The sequence below is a fragment of the Cololabis saira genome, chromosome 12 (genome assembly GCF_033807715.1).
Source record: "Cololabis saira isolate AMF1-May2022 chromosome 12, fColSai1.1, whole genome shotgun sequence".
NCBI classification, from domain to species: Eukaryota; Metazoa; Chordata; class Actinopteri; order Beloniformes; family Belonidae; genus Cololabis; species Cololabis saira.
Window position 1 is genome coordinate 36,782,887 of NC_084598.1, and position 23,099 is coordinate 36,805,985.

Genomic DNA, 23,099 nt, shown 5'->3' on the forward strand with positions numbered 1-23,099 from the left:
CTAACGAAAACAGCTTTTTATCGCCTCAAACAAATGCCAAGATTCAGAGATCTGATGTCCAGAGCATATTTAGAGAACCTCATCCATGCCTTCATCTCCAGCTGACATAAGCTCTGTTTTATTCCTGTGCTGTTCAAGTGCAGTTTTAGTGGGATTTATTTTCTCCATCTTTCATCATGGAGCCCCTTGAGAGGACCAATCTCTCATAACTGAAACGTACAAGTTCAAAAATAGAAAACGCTGTCATCAGCATACATAATGATAATAATTATTAATCATAATAATGACCTATTATGAAAAACATCTATCTCCCTCACCATCTTCTAAATCTTACCCTTAAATTCACCAATGGGACTAAAGTTTTCTTCTGTTTCCAAATGTTCAAACAACTATTACATAAATACAGCACCAATGTTCCCCCGAGAGTGAACGCTATCATTCAGGCAAAAGGTCAAAGTTTCTATCGATCAAGTCAAACATCATCTGGATACGCTGGCAAAAAATAAATAAAATAAAAAAATGTGTGAGGTCATCGCCTTTATTTGTTGGGGTTTTTTTCTGTGAAAAGTGAATCGATATGACAGAAAGCTCAGATTTTAAAGCGGTAGCGGAAAGTAGCTCATCGTCAAATTGATCCATGTGTTTTAAAAACATATATGAAGTATTCTGTTCTCATTTCAATCCTTACTTTGAAACTGCAGTGCACCAAACCTGACTGCTAAATAGTTATTATGGTTGCAGCCAGTACTGGAGTTGAGGGGAGATGGCATCCCCCCCTGAAATAAAACGGTCCAATTCATCCCCCCTGTAAAACTGCCATCCCTCCTTTCCATCCCTTATGTCATTTCATCAATGAATCTGGTTTTACTGCTATTTCAACATTTAGAGTCATCACCAGAAAAATAACTTATTTGACAATTTTCACCTGTTTCAAGTAAATTTTCTTGAAATAAGTAGGAAAATCTGCCAGTGGGACAAGATTTATCTTCTCATTACAAGCAAAAAAATCTTGTTCCACTGGTAGATTTTTCTACTTATTTCAAGTGAAAATCTACTTGAAACAGGTGAAAAATTTATGTTTTTTCCAGCGATGAGTCTTCTTTTAAGTGCAATGAGATTTTTTTACTAAAATGAGACATTTTAACTAGAAATAAGAAAAATATTCTTGTTAAGATTTTGAGGTTTTGCAGTGATCCATTTTACTTATCCTGAAGGACAGAGTCATATTGATAAGTTCAGAAAACTGTTTTCTATTGTTGTGTTTTGATGTATTAGATGTAAGCCCAGTGGATATTTAAAGCTTACAGAAGGCTGCATTTAACTGCTGCTATGTCATTCCTGCAGTATTTCTGCAGGTGTTTTGGTCACTGCTATTATTTGTAATATATTCTATTATTTGTAATCAGCACAAATTATCTGTCCCCATATGATAAAATCCACCATCCCCCCTGATTTTTTTTACAACTCGAGTACTGGTTGCAGCCATTATGGTATGAAAATTAATGAGCAGGCTGCTAATCAAATAGAAAAACAAAACGACTGTTTTCTCTTTAAGTGAGTTTTATAAGTTGACGGAAATGTGGTTTTGTAACTGGACCTCAGCAGATCTGCAGCAGAACAAATCCTGCTGCCGTGGCCTCGTCTGGCCAGACGCCCCCGTTTCCTCTGAGACGTGAAGATCAGTCTGGTTCCCTCTGATTTCTAGGGGTCGGTACCAATGGAGGCAGAAGAAACTGCAACTAAACATCGTTGAACAGGGATACAACCAATCAGACAACCAGTGGACAACCAGACCAGCATTGCCAGATTGGACGGTTTTCCACCCAACTGGGTCTCTTGCAACGCCTTGGGCTGGAAAAAAGAAGAAGCATTGAGCAGGTTTGGAATTTCTTTTTAAATTAAATTTTGTTTTATAATTTGGTCTACTTTTTTTAAAACTTTGTTTGGGATTTTAGAAGATATTCCATAGAAGACAAACAAAATACTCGCCATTATAAGGCAAAAAAGAAGAAAAAAGGAACCTCTTTCTCCCATATTTTACTTATTTGGAAGAAAGAGAGAATAGCTTCACCCAGCATGTCGTGTCTCTCCTCCCAGAGAGTGAGATGTCACTTGGAGAGAAGGTCACTGCTGAGATGAAATCTCCTCCATCCTGCAGAGGCATATTACCAGCACCAGAGGTGGTAGTAACGAGTTACATTTACTCTGTTACATTTACTTGAGTACGTTTTGAGAAATTTTGTACTTTTAGGAGTAGTTTTGAATCACTATACTTTTTACTTTTACTTGAGTAGATTTGTGAAGAAGAAACTGTTACTCTTACTCCGCTACATTAGGCTACGTTGAGCTGTTACTTTTCTTTTATCCCTTTTATCCGCGTACGCGTCAATCTCATGACATCACTGAGTGATTCTTTGGGAAAAATGTTAGTTTTTGCATGTTTTGTCACATTTACACAGACTCAAACACACACACACAGTTTATATGAGTTCATGGGCTTGTTCTAGTTCTGGTTAAAAAAGAAAAGTACAAAGGCTTGAAATTTTGTGCTATTGTGCTTAATTTATTTTTTTATTCTGTTATTTTATTTATTAAAGTACTTGAATTTACTTTAAGATTATTTTAATTTAAGCTATTTTTATTTTTTATTAATTTTAATTTATTTTATTTTATTTTATTGATTTAATTTGCCTGAAGATGATTATGGTTGTGAAGATGAATGGTTTGTTAAAGATAAATCAGACGTTACTCAACAGTTACTCAGTAGTTCTTTCACCTTTTTTACTTTTACTCAAGTAATTATTTGGATGACTAATTTTTACTTCTACTTGAGTCATATTATTCTAAAGTAACAGTACTTTTACTTGAGTACAGTTTTTGGCTCCTCTACCCAGCTCTGACCAGCACAAACAAAACAATGTAAAATGACCCCTGAAAAAAAGGTGTAATCTCTGGCATTAATATGCAAAACTATGGGCGACCAAAGTGCTCGATGTGGGTTACAAGAAACAAGTGCTTGATGAGTTTATTAGATTTATCACGGTTACCTTTGTCTTCGTTTTTAACAGGCATATTGAGGTCAAACTGATGAGGAACAAAGCAAGTAAACACAAAGAATATCGTTTTACAGCTTACTGGAAACTATTGGAGTCATCCGCTTATCTTTATGGCCTAAAACGGCAAAACTGTCCCCTTCTTCATCAAATGGTCTCCGGCCCTGCGGTTCCGTGTTTTGTTCCTGGCTGTTTATCATGAAAAAAAAGGAATGCATTTCCTCCTTTATGTTTTTCCTTTATCAGTCCGGCATTATCATTGTTGTTAGGAGAAAAACACAGATGTTATCCACCTGTGGAGGATGGGCCCCAAGCAAAAACGTGAAGCTGTCCAGGAGGTCACTGGAAGTCTGAGGAAAAACTTTCCATGATGATCCTGCGTTTTTTTTATGAGGTCAAGGAGTTTATGTTTATTTAATTTTTTTTCTAAAATCACTGACCTTCACTGTCAACATGTGGCTTTTATTGCTGGATTTTTGCCCACTTTTATGCATTTTTGCATACAGGCAAAACACTTGTTTCTCTTACTCACACACACACACACACGCGCGCGCACGCGCACACACACACACACACACACACACACACACACACACACACACACACTCTCTCCCTCTGCAGCACTTGGTGTCGTGGTTTGGGTGCAGATTATTGTTTTCTACCACACGTTACTCACTCGGTGTCCTTGTCTCTGTTTTGTCTGGTTTTTGCATGAGCAGATTTAATAACAAGTGTCCAGTAACGAGCTTTTAAACTGTTCCTGGATAGACTGATACTTTTTTTTTCTTCTTCATGTAAATTTTGACATCATTATCGTCAACTGTGATGGTTTTGCTTTTCAACTAATCACCAGCATTCACAAGCTCGATGATTGGGTTTTGTTGCACCGGGTCCATGGTGGGAATGGGAATGGGAATGCCGGCAGAGAACCTGCCTGGTATAAACTGTGGTTTTGGTGTCATTAGACGCGCCAGAGGAACTAAATCCAACCCGTCTCCCCATGACAGAAGCTGTAGGTGAGGTGTAGCGGTAACAGTCGTGGTTGTAGAAACGGCAGCAGCTGCAGTATCAGTCGCATTCATTTATACCGATTCAGCACAGCAATGATACCTCAACAGATACAGTAAAAGTCTGTGAAACAATAACAACAGACCCAATAAAAGAGTAAAGATGTTACATTTTTAATCAGGCTTTAACACAGTATTTCACCTTGTCCATCCACATTGTTCTTCAACATTAATATGTTCCAAAAAAATTATTCTTGGAGAGTACTCCCTCTTTAAAGCCCTCGTTTTTTTGCTTTGTGTTGAAACATAATAAAAAAATCATGTGACATTTTTCTGACGCTTCATCAATGTTGAAAAGAGGGAAGAAAAGAAAATCACGAGGGAAATACTAAGCAGCTCGTAGATCCACCATCAGCAGCAAAGATCTTGAAATGGCTCCAGACGTCTCCCGTGGTTGTGGAGGGATGTTGGTCCATTCTTCTTTACAACGGCGCTTCACTTTTAACTTTTTGGACATTTGCTTTTGCACAATTCTCTCAAGGTCCCACCACAGCTTTTCAATTATGTTGACCAGTTCAAAATCCTTTAATTATTTATTTTTGTCATTCTGGTGTAAATTTGCATGTGCGAGTTACAACAGTTCATGGTCCCATCAAATGATCCCATGAAGTGCTGAAAAATTAATCAATTTAAAAAAAAGATATTTTAATTTTTGATTGAAAATTGAACAAGTAACTAACAAATCACAAAGGTTACAATTATTTATGAAGAAATAATTACTACTGGATGAATATGCAGCTAAAAAGTTAGCTTAGAAGTCATAGTAACACAGTAATTATTTTTAAAAGAAGGGCTTGCTAGTGATGATGTAAAGATTGATTTTTAAGTACATGAAATAAATCTAATTGCAATATCTGCTAGAATCATCCCAATTGCATATTTTCCCCAAATCGTTAATTTTGCAAGGTTCCCTTGGAGATACAGTAGTTGTATAAGTCTTTCCAGACTGATGTGCTGCAGCAATAACTTCTCTAAGACCATAGCTTTTGTCCTTTCCCTTTGGCATTGTGTTAATGCCACACACCTGAGCACTCCAGATTAGGAAACTACCAATTAATCTGCTTTTATAGAGGTATAGAGATTCTGTTTTGGATGTGCTATTCCTCTGTGATCGACCCCCCCAGAATACAGTATGTGTTTGATTAAATCCACTCTCTCCACTACTAGTGAAATGTTCCCTGTGCAACACGAGCCCAAACACAGAAGTTTGGCTTTTAATGAAGTTCTGCAACTTCTTTTCTCAAGAAATGTCTCTTTTTTGTATTGCAGTCGAGGGGTTTTATATCAGCTTCATCAGTTACAGTAATGCTTCAGATGACTCTTTCATGAAGGTCGTGTCAGTGTCTGCACTGCAGAACAGTGCGCTAACTCCCCCACAAGGTCTTTTTGCAGGCAAGCCGGCCGGTTTTTGATTTACCTTTTCCAGCCATCCTACGAGCAATTCTTGGAAACAAAAGTTTTCAAACAGTTCTTGGAAAGAGGTTTTTTTTTCTTCTTTTCTTTCATTCTCTTTTATCCTGACCTCCCAATTATATCAGAAAATGAGGAACAAGCTACCCGAAACGATGTTCTGTCCTCTTCTAGTTCAAGACAGAAAAGGTGAAAGGGTGATGTGCAAAGGTTTTGCTGAAGATTTTTTAACTTAAAAAAAAAAACATTTTCATTTTGTTTAGAGGAGTCCAACATGGCTGATCACTGGGGCCTCTACAGGATAAACATTTGATATTTTCAATATTTATCCTGTAAAGTTCTGTCTGTAATCTGCTTGCTGAACAGTCTGTAGTGACATTTGGTCATTTGTGTGTCCTTTTGTTTCAGGTCAAGTTTCCAATGAAGTCCAAACAAAACGCCCCTCGTTTCCGGACCCCTGATTGGATGACGTTACTCTAAACGTGTTCAGGTGCTGACACAGGTGTGTTTCCAGTCTCACAGTTGTCACGGCTGAACGTGAGTTTTCTTGCTTGTAAATTCATTCTTCTTTGGTTGCTGCTGTAGAGATGCAATTAGTCTTTACTGCATTGAAGAAAAGAAAAAAAAACAAGATTTAGTTTCGAGCTGAGAGAATAAATGGACTGAAGTTATCAAAGGTCTTCTCATTAGTCGGTACAGAAATGTGAGCTGTGCTAAAATAAAAGATTACATAGATTAGTGAAACTGTCCTTCAGCCTAAAGCTCAACCTGTTCCACTGTGCGGAACTATTATGTCAGTTTTTAAGAACTATATTGTTTTATAAACTAGCCAACAGTGAAATAAATAGGTTTATAGAAGTAGCCTCTTAAATGAGCTTTGGACAAGTGTTGAATATTAAAGTGACATTAAGGATCTTTGAAATTAGCACCCGTATTTATTTATTTATTTTTTTTTTTTAACTTAAACCCTCTGGTTGATGTAATTAAATATTGATCTTGGCTGATGAAACACAACTGGCTATCAATAAATATCTAGAGTTCTGCAAAAAAACACCAAAAGGTTACAGTTTAATTATTTGTCAAGGGTGCATGAATGTTAAACTGTCACAGTTGGCAGTTATAAACAGAGTTTAGTATTTCTACCACAAGAGAAAAGAAACAGTTTAATTACAGCTGATTCCTGAGAACAGGTTCTGCAGCATGAATTAAAACCCACTCTGTTGAAGTAAATCATAATAATAATAATATTATTATTATTATTATTATTATTATTATTATTAATAATGATGATGATGATGATGATGATAATAATTAATTCATTTTATTAAGAGGCGCCTTTCAGGTCACCCAAGGTCACCTTACAAAAGATACTACATACATTTTATAAGTTAAAATACAATTTAATCCAGGGAAAAAAAGCAGCAACAGACAGAATCAAAAAGTACATCAATCAATAAATAAAACAAACTGGTGTAGTGTAGTGCACAGCGACTGGTTAAAGTGAGTGAGCGAGTTTAAACAGGTGAGTTTTGAGTTGAGTTTTGAATGTTGTGATGGAGGGAGTTCCAGAGTCTGGGTGCCGAGCAACTGAAGGCTCGGGCACCCATGGTGCTGAGACTAGGGCACCCGTGGTGCTGAGGCGTGAAGTGGGAATGATGAGAAGTCCAGCCGAGGTTGAGCGCAGGGTTTGGGAGGGAGTGTATTTATGTAAGAGGTTGCAGAGGTAAGTGGGAGCTGCTTGTGTAGGGCTTTGTAGGTGAGGAGCAGTGTTGTGCTAGTTACTGAAAAATATTAACTAGTTACCGTTACTAGTTACTTCATTAAAAAGTAACTCGGTTAGTAATTCAGTTACTTAGACCAAAAAGTAATGCGTTACTATGAAAAGTAACTTTTTAGTTACTTTAAATAAAAACATTATTTTAAATGCTCCCATTAATGCCCATCTAGCCTTCATTTCAGCAGGTACTGTATGGATTTACATTGTGCATCGTGTTCTGCATTCTGATTGGCTAAACAGTCTCCCCGCTTCTTCACTTCCTGTGTTAATAACGCTGGTCGCTTAGCAACAAGCTGAGAACGGCCAATGAGATTCAGCAGCAGCTCAAGAACGGGACTGTTTGATGAATCGTTCATTTCAGTCTCAGATATAATCCATGCTGGCATGTCGGTTTATAAGAATCTTTTTGCCCAGAAGAAAAAACCGCGACAAAACGACCTATAACTATGTTCTTCTCTCGAAAAAACACAGCTGCACCGCGGCCTTTAAGAGAAAAAGACGCTACAGAGTTAGGATGCAGCAGTCAGAAGAGCAGTGGAATACGTGCGAGGCGGTGCTGATCTCCGCAATTTGAAGCCTTCTATAATAATTGTAAAAAGAATTTCACCTATCACGGGTTCTTTTTGAACGTAACCCACGGGAAAAACCAGGGATTACTGTAATGACAATATCTCCACGTTGCAAAACTCGCATTCTCCTTCTGCACACACACTACGTTTCCTCCGGTCTCTGCGTGTGGGGAAAAAAAGCTTCACTGAAGCCAGAAATAATGGAGTAACGCACCGTTTGGTAACGGTAATTGCGTTACTCAATTTAAAAAGTAATGCGTTAGAGCATTAGTTAACGCCAAAACTAACGGCGTTACTGTAACGAGTTACTAAATAACGCGTTAGTCCCAACACTGGTGAGGAGGTTTTTGTAGATGATGCGGTGGTGGACTGGTAGTGGACGGGGAGCCAGTGGAGTTGGATCAGAAGGTGATGTGGTCAGGTGACTTGGTGCGGGTGATGATCCGGGCGGCCGAGTTCTGGATGAGTTGTAATCTGTGGGTGAGTATGGTAGGGAGGCCAGTGAGGAGGGCGTTGCAGTAATCGATACGGGATGTGCCGAAAGAGTGGACCCGCTCTTTCGTCAAGGAACCTGCTTGTTACTCACCAGCTCCCCCTGGAGTTGCGGAGGGGAAGTCGTTTTCAGATTAGTTTGGGCTCCTGCTTGGTCGAGCTCTGTAGGGCCGGTTTCGTGGTCGTTGAAGGTGTGACACGATGCTGCAGAAGTGACAGCTAGTTTTCCCAAGTTTCTTTGGCTGATTTTTGTTGATGGTAGCGATGAGAGAGCCCAAGATGATGGTTCCTTTTTTAATTTATCACATTTCTAGGACTATAAGTCACACCTTTTTCATAGTTTGGCTGGTCCTGCGACTCATACTCAGGTGAGACTTATTTATATTAAAATATTTAATTTGACATATTCTTAGATGTTAACGGTATAGTCTGTAAAATGGTCCTTCCATCCTGAGAGTAGCCAGTCAATAATGTGTTCAGAAAAAGGAAAGAAAAAAATCCGACCTCTCTGACAGCTTTAATCCTGTAAAAACTCTGACCAATCTTTCTTTTGCGGATTGGCAGGGGGGAAAGAACCAATCAGAAGCCTTCATTTTAAGTCCCGCCCACGCTCCCCTCTGTCCCATGCGCGCACTCGTCACGTCGAAAATCTTGCTGGAAAACTTCACACACTCGAGTCTCGTTTGCTGAAGAATGGCGCGGAAAACGAGAAAACGCAGCCAAAAATACCACCTCCCCAGTATGGGGGTCTGTGGGGATGGAGGCGTCTCCATCCCGGCGAGGTCGGAGAGCGCCGGTGCGGCTGGCGGTGCGCTGCCGTGCAGGCTCTGTTGCTACGCCGTAGCCTACGGCGTAGGGTACGCGGCGACGCGCACCATTCTGCGTTGGTGTAACGCGGAACCATAAATCAGCCTTCAGTGTGTCTCTGTCTGCTGTTCTGAACTTCTCTGTTGTGCTCATTTTGCTGGGACGTCGGGTCCCTCCGCTGGCACACAACTTTTGCGGTATGCGTTCATTGTTGTGTCCAAAAATGATGCCCAGTGCCCACCCAATCAGAAACGGTACAGATATTCTGTGATATTTTTTTATATTTATAAAAAAATAAAATTATAAAAAAATAAAGGATCCCCATAACTTTGATTGGGTGGGCAGGATGCACGTTTGGGTGGACACAGCCCACCCCTGCGCCCCCCTAAAACCGGCCTCACTTTGTGGGGGCGTGGCTTTGGACGGAGCGCTGACGGGAGGGGGCGGGGCTTAGAGGAGGTGCCACTTTCAAATCTTGCTAGCTCTCAAACATTACAGACTATACCTTTAATTCACATTGGCCGACATGACCAGGGAGTAAACATCACCTACGGCCACCAGAGGGCGCTCTAGGGTTGTGACAACTACCGCCATGTGCTCCTCCTGTACCACTGGAACCTGCCTGTTATTTCTCAGGTACAGTATGTTTTATGTTATTGTGTAGCTGAATAACCGTTGATGTGTTAGGAAATTTCCCCCAAAAATGTGACATAGCTTCATGACAAATTTTTGACTGATGGGACTTATACTCCGGAAAAATACGGTATATATGAAAAGGAAAACGTTTGTCTTTTAATAACATCAGGCTTTTGAGATGCACAATGAAGTGTGTTGTTTTTATTATTATAATTATTATTAGCATTATTGGTTGACTGCAAGCAACACTGTGCAGGCCTTGTTCCTGATATAAGGCTTTTATTGTAACCAGGTGTGTACCCCAGGGCTCTGTCCTCAGAACACTCCTATTCATTTTTACATGGTAATGATTTATTAAAAATCTCTTAAAGGTTTGTTTTTGCTTTTATGCTGATGATGCTGTGATGTGCTGATGTTTCTACACCAACAGTAGGCGTCCTGTCACCTCTACAAAGTCATTACTTTTTAAATTTACTGTGAAACTTAGTTGCAAGTCACCAAATCTAATGACCTTGAATGGAAGATTAAAGTTCTGACAATAAATTGTCGATTTTTGTTATCGTTCTTCGAGGCACTGAGATAAGGTTAATACTATTGTGGCAGAAAATAAGACTCCTTTAACAAGCCCGGTGGTCTGTGCAGCCCGGAGGATTTATTACGAGGCTGTAAAACACTGATACTAAAGGGTTCTTTTTTTCATCAGCTGCAGAGTTTTGATATTTCAAAAAACAAAGTTTCGAATCATTTCCTTCAAATCAGCTCTCGCCGTCTAGGGCAAAGGGAGACTAATTGGATTAAGGCAAAGTTGGCTGTATGAATGCATCTCAGCAGCATTAGCATTCACCGCATAGAGACTCAATCTTTGGAACATTTTCACTTAAGAAGTCACTCTTGATCTTCTCTCATCTCAACTTCAGCACTTTATCCTCAAAAAAAAAAACCCTCCAGGAGGTCGTTCTGCTGGGTCTGAGGACTTCATGTCCAGACGGATCTGGAGGAAGGGCAGCTGGTCTGACAGCAGAAATGTTAATTAAGGTTATGATTTGTTGCTCCCGTTCTGTCCTGGAACTGTTTGGGGGTTAATTAGCTTTTAGTTTTCTTGTTTTTATCATTATGATTTGTTTGCAGTTCATTTAAAATATGCATAAAAACATATTCAGCACCAGTGGCAGTGTACACAGCTGTAATTGACTCATCAAGGACGGTTGTTTAAGAGAGGCATCTTTCCCAGCTCTATTAAAACTAAAATAACTTGTAGTCGTCCGTGCTGCGGTACTCAGACGGGAACGGTCGAGCGTGTGAGCATCCCGGAGTGAGATAATGACATGGAAATAAAAACACTGCAAACTTAAGGCCAAATTAATGTCATAACTATTAATATATTTGTTTAGTTTTATTTAAAATCTGCTAGACATGATGGGGAAATCATCCACGGGCCTGTTTGTGGGTTTACTGGCCCTGATTTGTGTCTCTAAGTGGGTCAGGACTTCTGTGATTGATTAAATCCCCATCAAGAGGTGAAGATGGAGCTGGTTTGATAAATCTTTAGCTTACCTCCAAATCAAATCAAACAGACGTCCGTGATGCAGTTGGTATGTTACACTTCTGTTGGCGCCAAATTTTGGTTGCAAGTGAAAGGCTGAAGAGACATTTATCTTTAGCGATAAACCCCCACGGTGCACTGATTTGACGACCGGGACATTCGTAACCATTCCCTTAATATCAACTCCCCAAGCTTCTTGGGTCATCTTTGATCTTGTTGTGTAGTTAAAAATATAAATATATGAAAACAAATCTCTAAGAAAAGGTTGAGTCAGTTGTTTTATTAAACTAAATTCCCTTGAGGTTCTTGGTTTTCCTTTTGTGGTTTTTTTTTTTGAATGTGGAGGCATCAACAGGTTAACCCTTGGGCTGTCTTTGGGTCAAGGGAGGGCAGAGGCGATTCTAGGGTCTGTTGGGGCCCTAGGCAAAAATTTCTAGGGGGCCCCTCAAACCAGCGTTCATCACCGTTAAGTTATAATAAACTGACACCAACGAAAACTTTATGAAATTTATATTTATTTACACACTGCTAATTTACACACACAACACTGTGTGTAGTTTTTTTTTTTTTTATTTTGACACTGCGTACAGGTGGATGGCCGTGATCATGGGAATGACGACATGGGGCCCCTTAAGGGAGGTTTCTTACTGGCTACTGAGATGTCATTGATAATTGCCTTATGTTTGTTTAAGGAGGAGGATGTGGTCATTGCGGTTACCACATTTTGAGATCTGTACAGTAAAAACAGCCTTCAATACTTTTTTAGTCCTCAAAATCCCTGATAGGAAACACTTTTGTACTAAAAGTAATTATTAAAAAAAAAAAAAAAAGCCCCCTAGAAATTTTTGCCTAGGGCCCCAACAGACCCTAGAATCGCCTCTGCCCTCCCTTGAAAAAAAAAAATTTTTTTTTTTTTTGGGCCTCATGGGCCCCCCAACAACTCGGGGCCCCAAGCAGTTGCCTGCCTTGCCTGTTCACAAGCTGCGCCCCTGAGGGAGGGTGAAGGGGGAAAAGAAGGAATGAAGGAAGGGAGAAAAGATGGAAGGAAGGGGGAAAGCAGGGAGAAAAGGAAAGAAGGGAGGGAGGGAAAAGAAGGAAGGAGTGGATAAAATAAGGAAAGAAGGAAGGAAAAGCAAAGAAGGTAATAAAGTAACGAATGATGGAAGGGAGGTAGAAAAAGGAGTAAAGGAGGGTAAAAAAGGAGGAAAAGAAGAAAGGAAGAAGGAAGGAGAGAGCATGGCAGGAGGAAAGAAGGAATGAAGGAAGGGAGAAAAGATGGAAGGAAGGAAAGAAGGAAGTAAGGAAGAAAGAAGCAAGGAAGTAGGACAGGGAGTAAGGAAGGGAGAAAAGAAGGAAGGGGGAAAGAAGGGAGTAAAGGAAAGAAGGGAGGGAGGGAAAAGGAAGGAAGGAATGGATAAAATAAGGAAAGAAGGAAGGAAAAGCAAAGAAGGTAATAAAGTAACGAATGACGGAAGGGAGGTAGAAAAAGGAGTAAAGGAGGAAAAGAAGAAAGGAAGAAGGAAGGAGAGAGCATGGCAGGAGGAAAGAAGGAATGAAGGAAGGAGAAAAGAAGCAAGGAAGTAGGACAGGGAGTAAGGAAGGGATAAAAGAAGGAAGGAAGGGGGAAAGCAGGGAGAAAAGGAAAGAAGGGAGGGAGGGAAAAAGGAAGGAAGGAATGGATAAAATAAGGAAAGAAGGAAGGAAAAGCAAAGAAGGTAATAAAGTAACGAATGATGGAAGGGAGGTAGGTAGAAAAAGGAGTAAAGGAGGGTAAAAAAGGAGGAAAAGAGGAAAGGAAGAAGGAAGGAGAGAGCATGGCAGGAGGAAAGAAGGATAGAAGAATTGGGTCATTTTGACCCAAAGAAAGCACAAGGGTTAAATTACAATTTCAGGCTGTTTTAGGACCGGTCCAGTACGGAAACTGTAAATCTTCTCAGGCGGCGCGGGTCAGATGGAGTTCAGATTTCTGCTACTAAAGTTGTAAACTGTTTAAACATCATCATCATCTAAGGATGGTTTAAAAAGTAATAACCAAAAAAGAATACTTTTCGAACACTGACTTAAAAAGCAAACATCAACTGACACGCTTGGTTTAGTTTAGTCAGAAGATGATGTAAACTCTGGACTTTATGAGGACTGATGACTGTGAGGACGCTGATATGAATTAATGAGGTCAAAAGGAAATGTAGATCTCTTTATCTGAATTAAATACCATCTCCAAGGTGTTTGTACTCGTCCTTCCTGAGTAACCTTTCAACAGTCATTACTTTAGGAAGGACACACAGCTAATGTTGGCATTTCCCATCCAGCGTGTTGACAGCGCCCTCATGTGGCCGCAGTGGTGAATGACGCCCCCTCGGCTGCTCTGGGAGCTTCTCTGATCTGAACATGTGTCTCCCAGTCTGACCTCACACTCGCACATCATTCCAGGAAGATGGAGAGAGTTGGAGCCGTGATTGAGGTTAAGATGTCAGTGGAGGACGGGGTGAATCGCAATCAGGCGGAGGGAAGATTGGGTGGAGGAGAGAGGATTCCCGTTTCAACAAAACCAGTTCTGTCAGAATCGTTCAAGCCTCCTGTCGCAGGGTGTGACTGAGAAAGTTAAATGTGCTCAGCGCGGCGGCCCTCTTGGGGGTTCACTCCTCCGTACAGACCTCAGCCATCATTTTGTGGTTCCAGCGCCACGCAGGAGCTGAATTACATGTCACGAGTGAAGTGAGGTCAGAGGAACGAGCTGCAACACCGTAGACGTGCCGTCTTACTGATAACAGGAATAAATGCCAAGTTGTGTTTGCAATTTTAGCTTTTTTTATTTTTCTTAACAGGGATGCGATCCTGGGCTGTGAATAAACATCTGAAGAAGGAAGGGAAGCCAAAGCAACTGCAGATGTGTAAGTAAAAACTGGTGCAGATGCAATGTTTGCTCCGAAAACGCTGACGGGGAAATTGCAGGGAAGGTTGGGAGGTGTTGAGGTGCATCGTTGTGGAGCGTGACAGTGACACGGGACGATTGAGGTCGGTATCACAGCAGTGAGGTGCAACAGAGGGGTCTCAGGTGGGAGTGGGGCTGCATCAACAATCACCCCCGAGTCCCTTCTCATCGCCATGGTGATGGACAGGTTGACAGATGAAGTCCCCGTGGACTATGTCTGCAAGATGACAGAGCAGGAGAGATGCTACACAAATGAAAGTCAGTCGCTAGCAGACAGAATATGTGTGTAAATCTTAATTCATTTAATTTATCGATTCAGTCCTTCATTTACTTGCTTTGGTTTTATTTCCCTTCCCTTCCAAGTTCTATGGTTTAATCCATGAAACGAAAACAGACAAACGGTGAACTAGTTTGAATACTCCTACAAATAGAAGTGTGGAAAGAGGTGAAGAACAGAGTGCAGGTGGGGATGATGAAGACGAGCGTCTCTAAACCTTAGATGGTAGAGAGCCTTTAACTTGGAGATGGCAGCAATGGAGGGATGTTAAAGGGGACCTATTATGGCATCTAATCCCTATTTTAAACAGGCCTTGAATGTCTTAAAAACAAGCTTTTGATTGTTTTTGCTAAAAGAAATTCAGCCTCTAAACCATGTCTTTATCTTCCCAGTCTCTTACCCAGTGTTTCTCAATCCTGGTCCTCGTGGGCCCCTGTCCTGCATGTTTTAGATGATACCCTGCTTCAGCACATCGTGATAAAAGTACCTGTGTCATCAACAGAGCTGTGCAGACCTTGGTGACCATAGACATATATAAAGGCTAGATGACTCGTCCGCGCTGCTGCAACGTCGTCACACGGCGGCCATCTTGCCACAGGAGAGCTCGCTCACTTTAACATTGTGTTTAATGGTGCATGTACTGCAAAACAACCATAACTTGCTCAATTCTCAACAGATTTTCAAACAGTTTGGTTTGTTATGAACGTCAGAGATGTATGCATACTTGTGAATAATTATAAACATTGAAAAACGTACTTTTATATGAGAATAACCAGAAACAGATAGCTATGACATGGTATTTATATTAAATCAATATTTCCATAGTATTCTTAGTAACATGTATATATATACACAGATGTTATGTCATGATATAAATACATCATTATGTAATAATATATAAACATGTTATGTCATACAAATACATTTTATAATGTAATAATATATATATATATATATATATATATATATATATATATATATATATATATATATATATATATATATATATATATGGTAATAATGTAAATATAAATGTTACTAAGAATACTATGGAAATATTGATTTAATATAAATACCATGTCATAGCTATCTGTTTCTTGTTATTTTCATACAAAAGTAGGTTTTTCAATGTTTATAATTATTCACAAGTATGCAGTGCCATAACTACATCCCTGACGTTCATAACAAACCAAACTGTTAGAAAATCTGTTGAGAATTGAGCAAGTTAAGGTTGTTTAAGCAGTACAGGCACCATTAAACACAATGTTAAAGTGAACGAGCTCTCCTGTGGCAAGATGGCCGCCGTGTGACGACGTCGCTCTCCATTGGAAGCAGCGTGGACGAGTCATCTAGCCTTTATATATGTCTATGTTGGTGACAAGCTAATGAGGACCTTTAATTAGAATCAGCTGTGTTGGTGCAGGGAAACATCTAAAACATGCAGGACAGGGGCCCACGAGGACCAGGATTGAGAAGCACTGCTCTAACCTCATTATCTATGCAGGATTCTGAGTGACAGGGCTATGATAATGAGGCTCTGTGCTGATTGGCTGCCTGAATGACGTGATACACCGCTACGAAAAAATGGCGGAAGCGCCAGCCGGCGGAGTTAGTTGTGGTTTCACGCATCGGAGGCCAACCTATGTAAATCACATTTTGGTTACGTAACGACGGGAGCAGAATCTGAACGGCTCGTAGATCCACATCACACTGGACGGCTCATCCGGGCGGCTGTACAGACACTGCAGAATTTGGTTGCTTTCCTCCTTCTCTGAGTTGGCAGGCTGAGGGGAGACCACTTTATATATGTTAAAGCAAGAGAAAACCTGTTTTTCATAATAGATCCCCTTTAAAGAAGCCCGGTTGAGATGGTTTGGACATTCAGAGAAGAGAGTGTGACTAGTGGTGGAACACAAGACTGGAGAGATTACTGGATGTGATGAAAGAGGATGTGCGGTCGCTCGGCGTGCCGGAGGATGATACATTTTTGGGAAGGAAATTGAGAAATACAACCACACACACGCCTGCTGTGAATCAGTTCAAAACATTAATGTAATATCCTTGTGATTTGGAGCCAGAGACCCAACGTGGGCAGAAAGAAAGCACGAGTCGCTATCACGGCCAGGTACGTCATTAATTCCCATAAGTGGTCTCATTTTGAAATAAACCATCACTACCCACGTAAACGCAGCTGCCGATGCCCCTCCCTGAGGGGTGCAGCATCATAATAAATAGAAAACATGCATCCAGTTTTGTCCTCAGGAACTAAATACAAACGTAGGACATTCCAGGCTTTAATACAAAAATATTCCAAATACTGTACACTGAACATGTGCAAAATGTTTATAAAAAACAGTCAGAAAGAAGAAAGTTTAAGACAACAGGCGTAATAAGACTTAATTTAAGGAGTAAAAACCTTAAAACGTCCTGATTCCAGGTAATAAACATCAGCTGATCAGAAACTCGACAATAAAAACGTATAAAAACAAGTTCCAGCTCGGAACCGAACACTATTTACAAAATGTGAAGACCGTACGAGACTGTTAAGTTACACTTTAGGATGAAATGTATGAAAAGTCAAGTTTCCATTTAGATGGAGATATTTACAACCGCGCGGGTGAAACGCTGAAAACCTCAGTAGCTGCAGTTTCTGCAGCTTCACCAAAAACCCCGAGAGCCTCCGGGAAACAAAGCTGAACAAAAGAATGAAAAAGTGTTTCCAGTTTTCGTTAGCAGGCGCGTCGTGTTATTCCCGTCCAACACCAGACTCTCCCACGTTCCTTATCCAGCAGCAACGAGTGTTTTTCATCACAAAACCTTTTTGTTTTATAAGATGTTGGTCCTTTTTTTTTTTTTTTTTTAAGTTTCATTTAATTTGCAGGAGCTTCATCTTGCTTCCTAAAAAGGAGTAAAAAAAAAAAAACAGATTAAAATTAGTCAAGAGTAATTTTTTAAAGCGAGTAGCTGAGAGGGCGACACTCACCGAGTCCTTTAAGAAACCTGTTCACGCCGCTCGGCTCCGGCTCCGGGCACGAGTCCAGGTACTCGGCCACTCTGGCTTCAAACAGACCTGAGAGGAGGAGCAGAACTGTTGAGCCGCCCGTGCTGGATGTTCGAGGCGGAGGATTAACGGTAATTAAATTAATAAGGCTCCAGGTTTAATGTCTGGAGTTTTGTAAGGATGTTATTAGGGGCTGCAGGAGAGTCTTGTCGCTGTGTATGTGGGTTAAAAGCGAATGTTAACACATGTCAGATAACATAATTAACATTTTAGGAGGTCGGAAACATCGTTACTGATTACTGCCACCCGCAATCCGGCAGAGCAACACGGACGACGGAAGGTGAACTCTCGTTTCGAGGGAAGCACCAAATCCGATATTAATTGGATTTTTCGGGTCTGATATCTAAATAATAGGATCAAGTATCAGATAAAGAGGCTGATCTGATGCTGCGGCAACAGTGGAGAGGAAAGACTAATCCCTCTGCGGTAACCAGCTCTCTGCTGGTTTCTCTGCAAAACGTTCATCAAAGTCACAAACACACAAGCCAAGTGCTAAAGCCGATGAAACAGTGAGATGTTCCTCGTCTTTATTAAACACTTTTTCTCCTGGATGTTTGAGGGATGTGTTCAATTAAGATGTTATTTCAGATGAAGCTCAGAATCACATTTCATGCTAAATTGCTGCAGAAAACCAGTTGATATTGTTGTATTTTAAAATAAAGGCTGTTGTAATCCTTACAGACACTACTGTGGGAGGAAACGAGGGACTGATCTACCCGTCTGGACAGGACGGTTTGCATTTGCTAAAGTCTTCTCCAGCCAGTGTTGGGGTAGTTACTCAAAAAAAGTAATCCATTACGTATTACTAACTGGAACTCATTACAAAACACTCTAAAAATTAATTCACTAGTGTCTTTTGGTCATTTTAAATCCCTGATCTTAAATCTTTTAAGCACTGCTTGTATCTGTTTTAATTGATTTTATTGTTACATTATTTTGTTAATTGTAACTTCATATTTGTTTAATTGACTGCTCTTTTGTTGTTCTATTTTTGTCCCTGTCTTTTGTTTTTTTTACTTTTGTATTGCTCGACGTCATTGTAAATGAGGGCTCGCCCTCAATGATTTTTCGAGTTTAAATAAAGATATATATATACTAGTTACTTTTTAAAAAGTAATCCCTTACACTACTTTGTTACTGGTTGCTGAAAGTTACTAGTTACATTACTTTTGGATTACTCCACAATATCACCTGAGCTGCACCATAACTTGATTGCCAATGAACAACATATACAGGACTGTCTCAGAAAATTAGAATATTGTGATTTTCTGTAATGCAATTACAAAAACAAAAATGTCATACATTCTGGATTCATTACAAATCAACTGAAATATTGCAAGCCTTTTATTATTTTAATATTGCTGATCATGGCTTACAGCTTAAGAAAACTCAAATATCCTATCTCAAAATATTAGAATATTCTGGGAATCTTAACCTTAAACTGTAAGACATAATCAGTAATATTAAAATAATACAAGGCTTGCAATATTTCAGTTGATTTGTAATGAATCCAGAATGTATGACATTTTTGTTTTTTTAATTGCATTACAGAAAATAAAGAACTTTATCACAATATTCTAATTTTCAGAGACAGTCCTGTAGTTGGAACCTTATTACTGCAGTGCCCAGATCAGCACAAATGCGTATTCGTAAAATCCCGTAAAATCCCGTTAAGTCAGACAAGTGTTGCGCAACGCGTGAAGACGCATGAAAGGCAAGTTAGATTTTTTTTCTGTTCTCCCGTTCTACATGTAGCTGAAAAGCTTAAAGTAACTAAAGTAACGTAATGTTTTTTGTCTTAGAGTAACTATAATGTGATTACCCAAATTACAACTGTAACGCGGTACATTACTGCGTTACTGGCGAATGTAATCTCGTTACACCCAACGCTGTCTCCAGCACAGCACAAAGATTCTCAGTGAGGTTTAGATCTGGCCTGTTGTTCAGGGGCCGTGAGACAACATGTTCACACAAGGACTGGCTGAACACACCGTCACCACGCCAGTCTGATGAATCCTGACATTGTCGTCTTGGAATCTGCCGGGTCACCGGGGAGGAACGGCACAAAGAACCAACAGCACCAACCTCACAAGGCTGGTACTATACGTGACTGATGCTCCGTCACTCTGGACTCATGACCTCCTCCGATTGCTCTAGTGAATTAAAGAGATGATGGTTGCCCCCCCCCCATCCCCCATCCCCCATCCCCCATCCTTCCAGTTTTTAATGTGTTGGACGGTTCTTAACCCAGTTTCAGTAATTTCAGGAATCTCCTCAGATGTTTTCTTAGCTCGACGCCAATAATTTGACCCTTCTGAAACTGATTAACGTCTTCTCCACGACCACATGATGCGTCTTCAGACATGATTGTTTAAGAAACGAGACGCTCCTTGCTGCGTCAGTGAGACTAAAAACTGGTTGGCAGCTAACACGTAAATCCAGTGGGTGACTCCTATTAAATCTGGGCAGTGTATTAAGACAATCTCGTTATACATTTAAAAAGTCTGCTACGAATGTCACGCAAACTAATTTTAAGCGGTCTATGACGGCGTCATTCATTAGCCGACTTCTAAGAAACTTGCAATGACCAAAGATCCTCCTGCCACCTCAGTGGACGGACACGTTTGAGGCTTAAAATGGGAGTTATTTTAGTCCTGGTTCACCCTCTCATACGCTCTTATCACTCACCTCGCACTCCTCCCTTGCGCAGCTCTTTGTCCTGAATGAAGCCGGCAAACATCTGAGTCTCCATGAAGAGCTGCAGGAACTGCCGGACGCCTCTGGAGGGGTGAGACTTGCGGAAACTGTCCCGCTGCAGCTCCTTGCTCCCGTTGGACGACTCCACCATGTGTAGCGGGTAGTGGCCCACCAGCTCCACGAAGAACCGCACGAAGCCCTCGGACACCAGCGCGCTCAGGTCCGCCTTCTGGCCTGCACGGGACACATTCAGACAGACAGAACTCTTACTACGAAAAGATGCACCTTTAACCCGCTGGCGCTCCCGTTTGCATATTGATTTTCAACAATTACAACCAAATAAAAACAGAGCAATAATTCCTTTTGCATGTTAAACAGGAAGAGTTTCATTTGATAATTTTGCATCTTGCATTTAGTGTCCCAGAGTTTTAATTGTTTGGAATAATCACATAATAATCCAGTAAAATTGCCACACGGAAATCTTTTGACATCGCAGGTTATTTATAGATCCGATACGCGTTCACAGCTCGTCCTACGTTGACGTACGTTGACGCGTACATCATCACGTTGTCAGCATGTCATCAGGTTGGATTTTTTTTATGCCACTTCCTGTGAAAAGGGAGGTGACGTCATTCCCCCGGGAAACTAGTTAGTTTGAATTTGCGCTCTTGTTCGTGCTTTTTAATCATATTTTCACGAAAGATGACTCAGCAACAACCCATACACACTCACTATACAAGCCCACGATACACACATATTATGGATCCACCAAAGTCCGTGCGTGCGAAACGGTTTACCGTGAGCAAAGTTTTGGAGCTGATTTCAGCGACGGACGGACGCGATATCTAAACAGATATATCTCAAAAACTAAGGCATGAATTTATTCCAAATAAATTTCCTGAGATTTGAAAGGCTTCTGTGTTACTTTTTTCCATTGACAATTTTTTGTTAGTATAGACTTGTAACATACAGATTATAAAAGATCGGCTTATATGGGTTGTTTTGATGCATAGCAAATAAAACCTCCATAAAATGGCAGTATAGCATGTAACAATGTAAAAATATGCTTAGGCGGACTTGTTCTATGGCAGGTCATAAAGGGTTAAGCCCCCTGTTTCCCCCAGTTCCACCTTGGTATGAGATGTTTACATCCTCACCACCTGAGTACATCAGCAATGGTACATGTAAACTTTACGATGGCGAGAACTCCTCAATCACACGCTACACGACGGACAAAAACGTCACTGGCATGTGCCGACGGAACTTCCAACACAGAAGCAGCGTAGGAGGAGTGTTCATGTCCTTTAACGCTTAATAGATGTCAGTTTTCTCTGAATTGGCACCAAGTTGCGTTAGATAATACTGTTCTTGTTGCATTTTAATTGGCTAATCATCACATGATTTCTTACTGTCAGAAATAATCATCTTAGGGGTTTATGGACTTAATCTACGGCCTTGTGATGGTCATCTTTCTTATGTGACGGCAGAAAACCGTCCACACCGCTGCATTTTCCTTTTAAAACATGAAACTTCTGGTTCCAACAAAAAAGGAAATTAAACAACTAAAAACCTCTGCTTCTCTGCAGACTTGGGTTTAATTTGTAAATGCGTCTGTGGTCTAATGAGGAAGGACGGAACCAGGAACTATCAGAACAGATGACACGGCTGAGCAGATTTCACGATTGATCTTCTGTTATTAAACAAGGATGCAGTACTCGCATCGTGACGAGTGCGTCTTTGTTTCCAACCTTCCCCTCATGCTGCAGTGGCTGTCGGGGGGGTTAAAATGCGGCGTGTTGTTGTTGTGCAGAGACGACGGATGAACCAACCTTCAGACGCCTCCCCGTCGCTGTTGTTTTGTCTCAGGATCTCTTCCCTCTCCTCCAGGATCTGCTGCAGTGCTGCCTGCAGTTTACTGGGCAGGATGCAGTCCTCATCCCCGAGCTAACATCACAGCAAAGGTCACCAGCGTTAAGCCTTTTACACACAAACACACACCTCTAATCCATCTCTCCACCACCTCACACACACACAAGTAACTTTACTTTCTATTTAATGCAGGTTCTTTGTTTGGGATGAACAAAACTGCTGGATTTATCCCACGTTTTAGTGTTTGAAAGAGCAACGGAGTTAAGGGGTCCTGGTGTCATTTGCTGTGCTGCTTTTCTTTTCTTTTTTTTTTCCAATGAAATAAACTATATTATACTTCTGATCAGAGGTGTCAAGTAACGAAGTACAAATACTTTGTTAACTTACTTAAGTAGAAATTTTGGTTATCTATACTTCACTGGAGTAATTATTTTTCAGACGACTTTTTACTTTTACTCCTTACATTTTCACGCAATTATCTGTACTTTTTACTCCTTACATTTTAAAAACAGCCTCGTTACTCTATTTCATTTCGGCCTTTAAATAAAAACTATCCAGTTAAATTGCTCCATCCGGATAGAGTGAATTTGGTTGTGGTTGTTTCAGATGTTCTTGTCCAGTTTTGTTCTTACATCCGTTCCCTCAGATTCCTGCAACTAAACTTGGATGTACATTCCAATAAAGGTTAGGATAAATGATAACATGCTTCTGAAATTTGACTTTTTGCACCATTACAATACTTATAGGCAACTAGTCATCATATCTCCTGCTCTCTGAAACATGTTAATGCTCAATAGTACACATATATGGTTCTTTAATATATTTGCATTATACTAAGATGCATTCATTTTCAATGGCTTTTTTCCCCCTTACATTACTTTTACTTTTATACTTTAAGTAGTTTTGAAA

The 23,099-nt window shown here is 40.4% G+C and overlaps 2 protein-coding genes across 5 annotated transcripts in view; one reads left to right on the top strand and one right to left on the bottom strand.

The window, feature by feature from the left end:
- The window catches only part of ptpn11b (protein tyrosine phosphatase non-receptor type 11b), a 98,179-nt gene extending 96,406 nt beyond the window's left edge, over positions 1 to 1,773 (top strand). The window contains exon 17 of the transcript XR_009783859.1: positions 1,706 to 1,773. The gene's annotated coding sequence lies outside the window, so the exon portion shown is untranslated. The remainder of the gene's footprint in view (positions 1 to 1,705) is intronic.
- Positions 1,774 to 16,844: 15,071 nt separating this feature from the next.
- dennd2c (DENN/MADD domain containing 2C) overlaps positions 16,845 to 23,099 on the bottom strand; it is a 48,768-nt gene continuing 42,513 nt past the window's right edge. For all 4 annotated transcript variants that reach the window (XM_061736747.1, XM_061736745.1, XM_061736746.1 and 1 more), the window contains exons 16-19: positions 22,151 to 22,265; positions 20,313 to 20,555; positions 17,547 to 17,633; positions 16,845 to 17,461 (exon numbers count right to left, since the gene is read on the bottom strand). In XM_061736747.1, the coding sequence (XP_061592731.1) occupies positions 17,430 to 17,461; positions 17,547 to 17,633; positions 20,313 to 20,555; positions 22,151 to 22,265 (477 nt within the window). In that variant the 3' untranslated portion in view covers positions 16,845 to 17,429. The remainder of the gene's footprint in view (positions 17,462 to 17,546; positions 17,634 to 20,312; positions 20,556 to 22,150; positions 22,266 to 23,099) is intronic.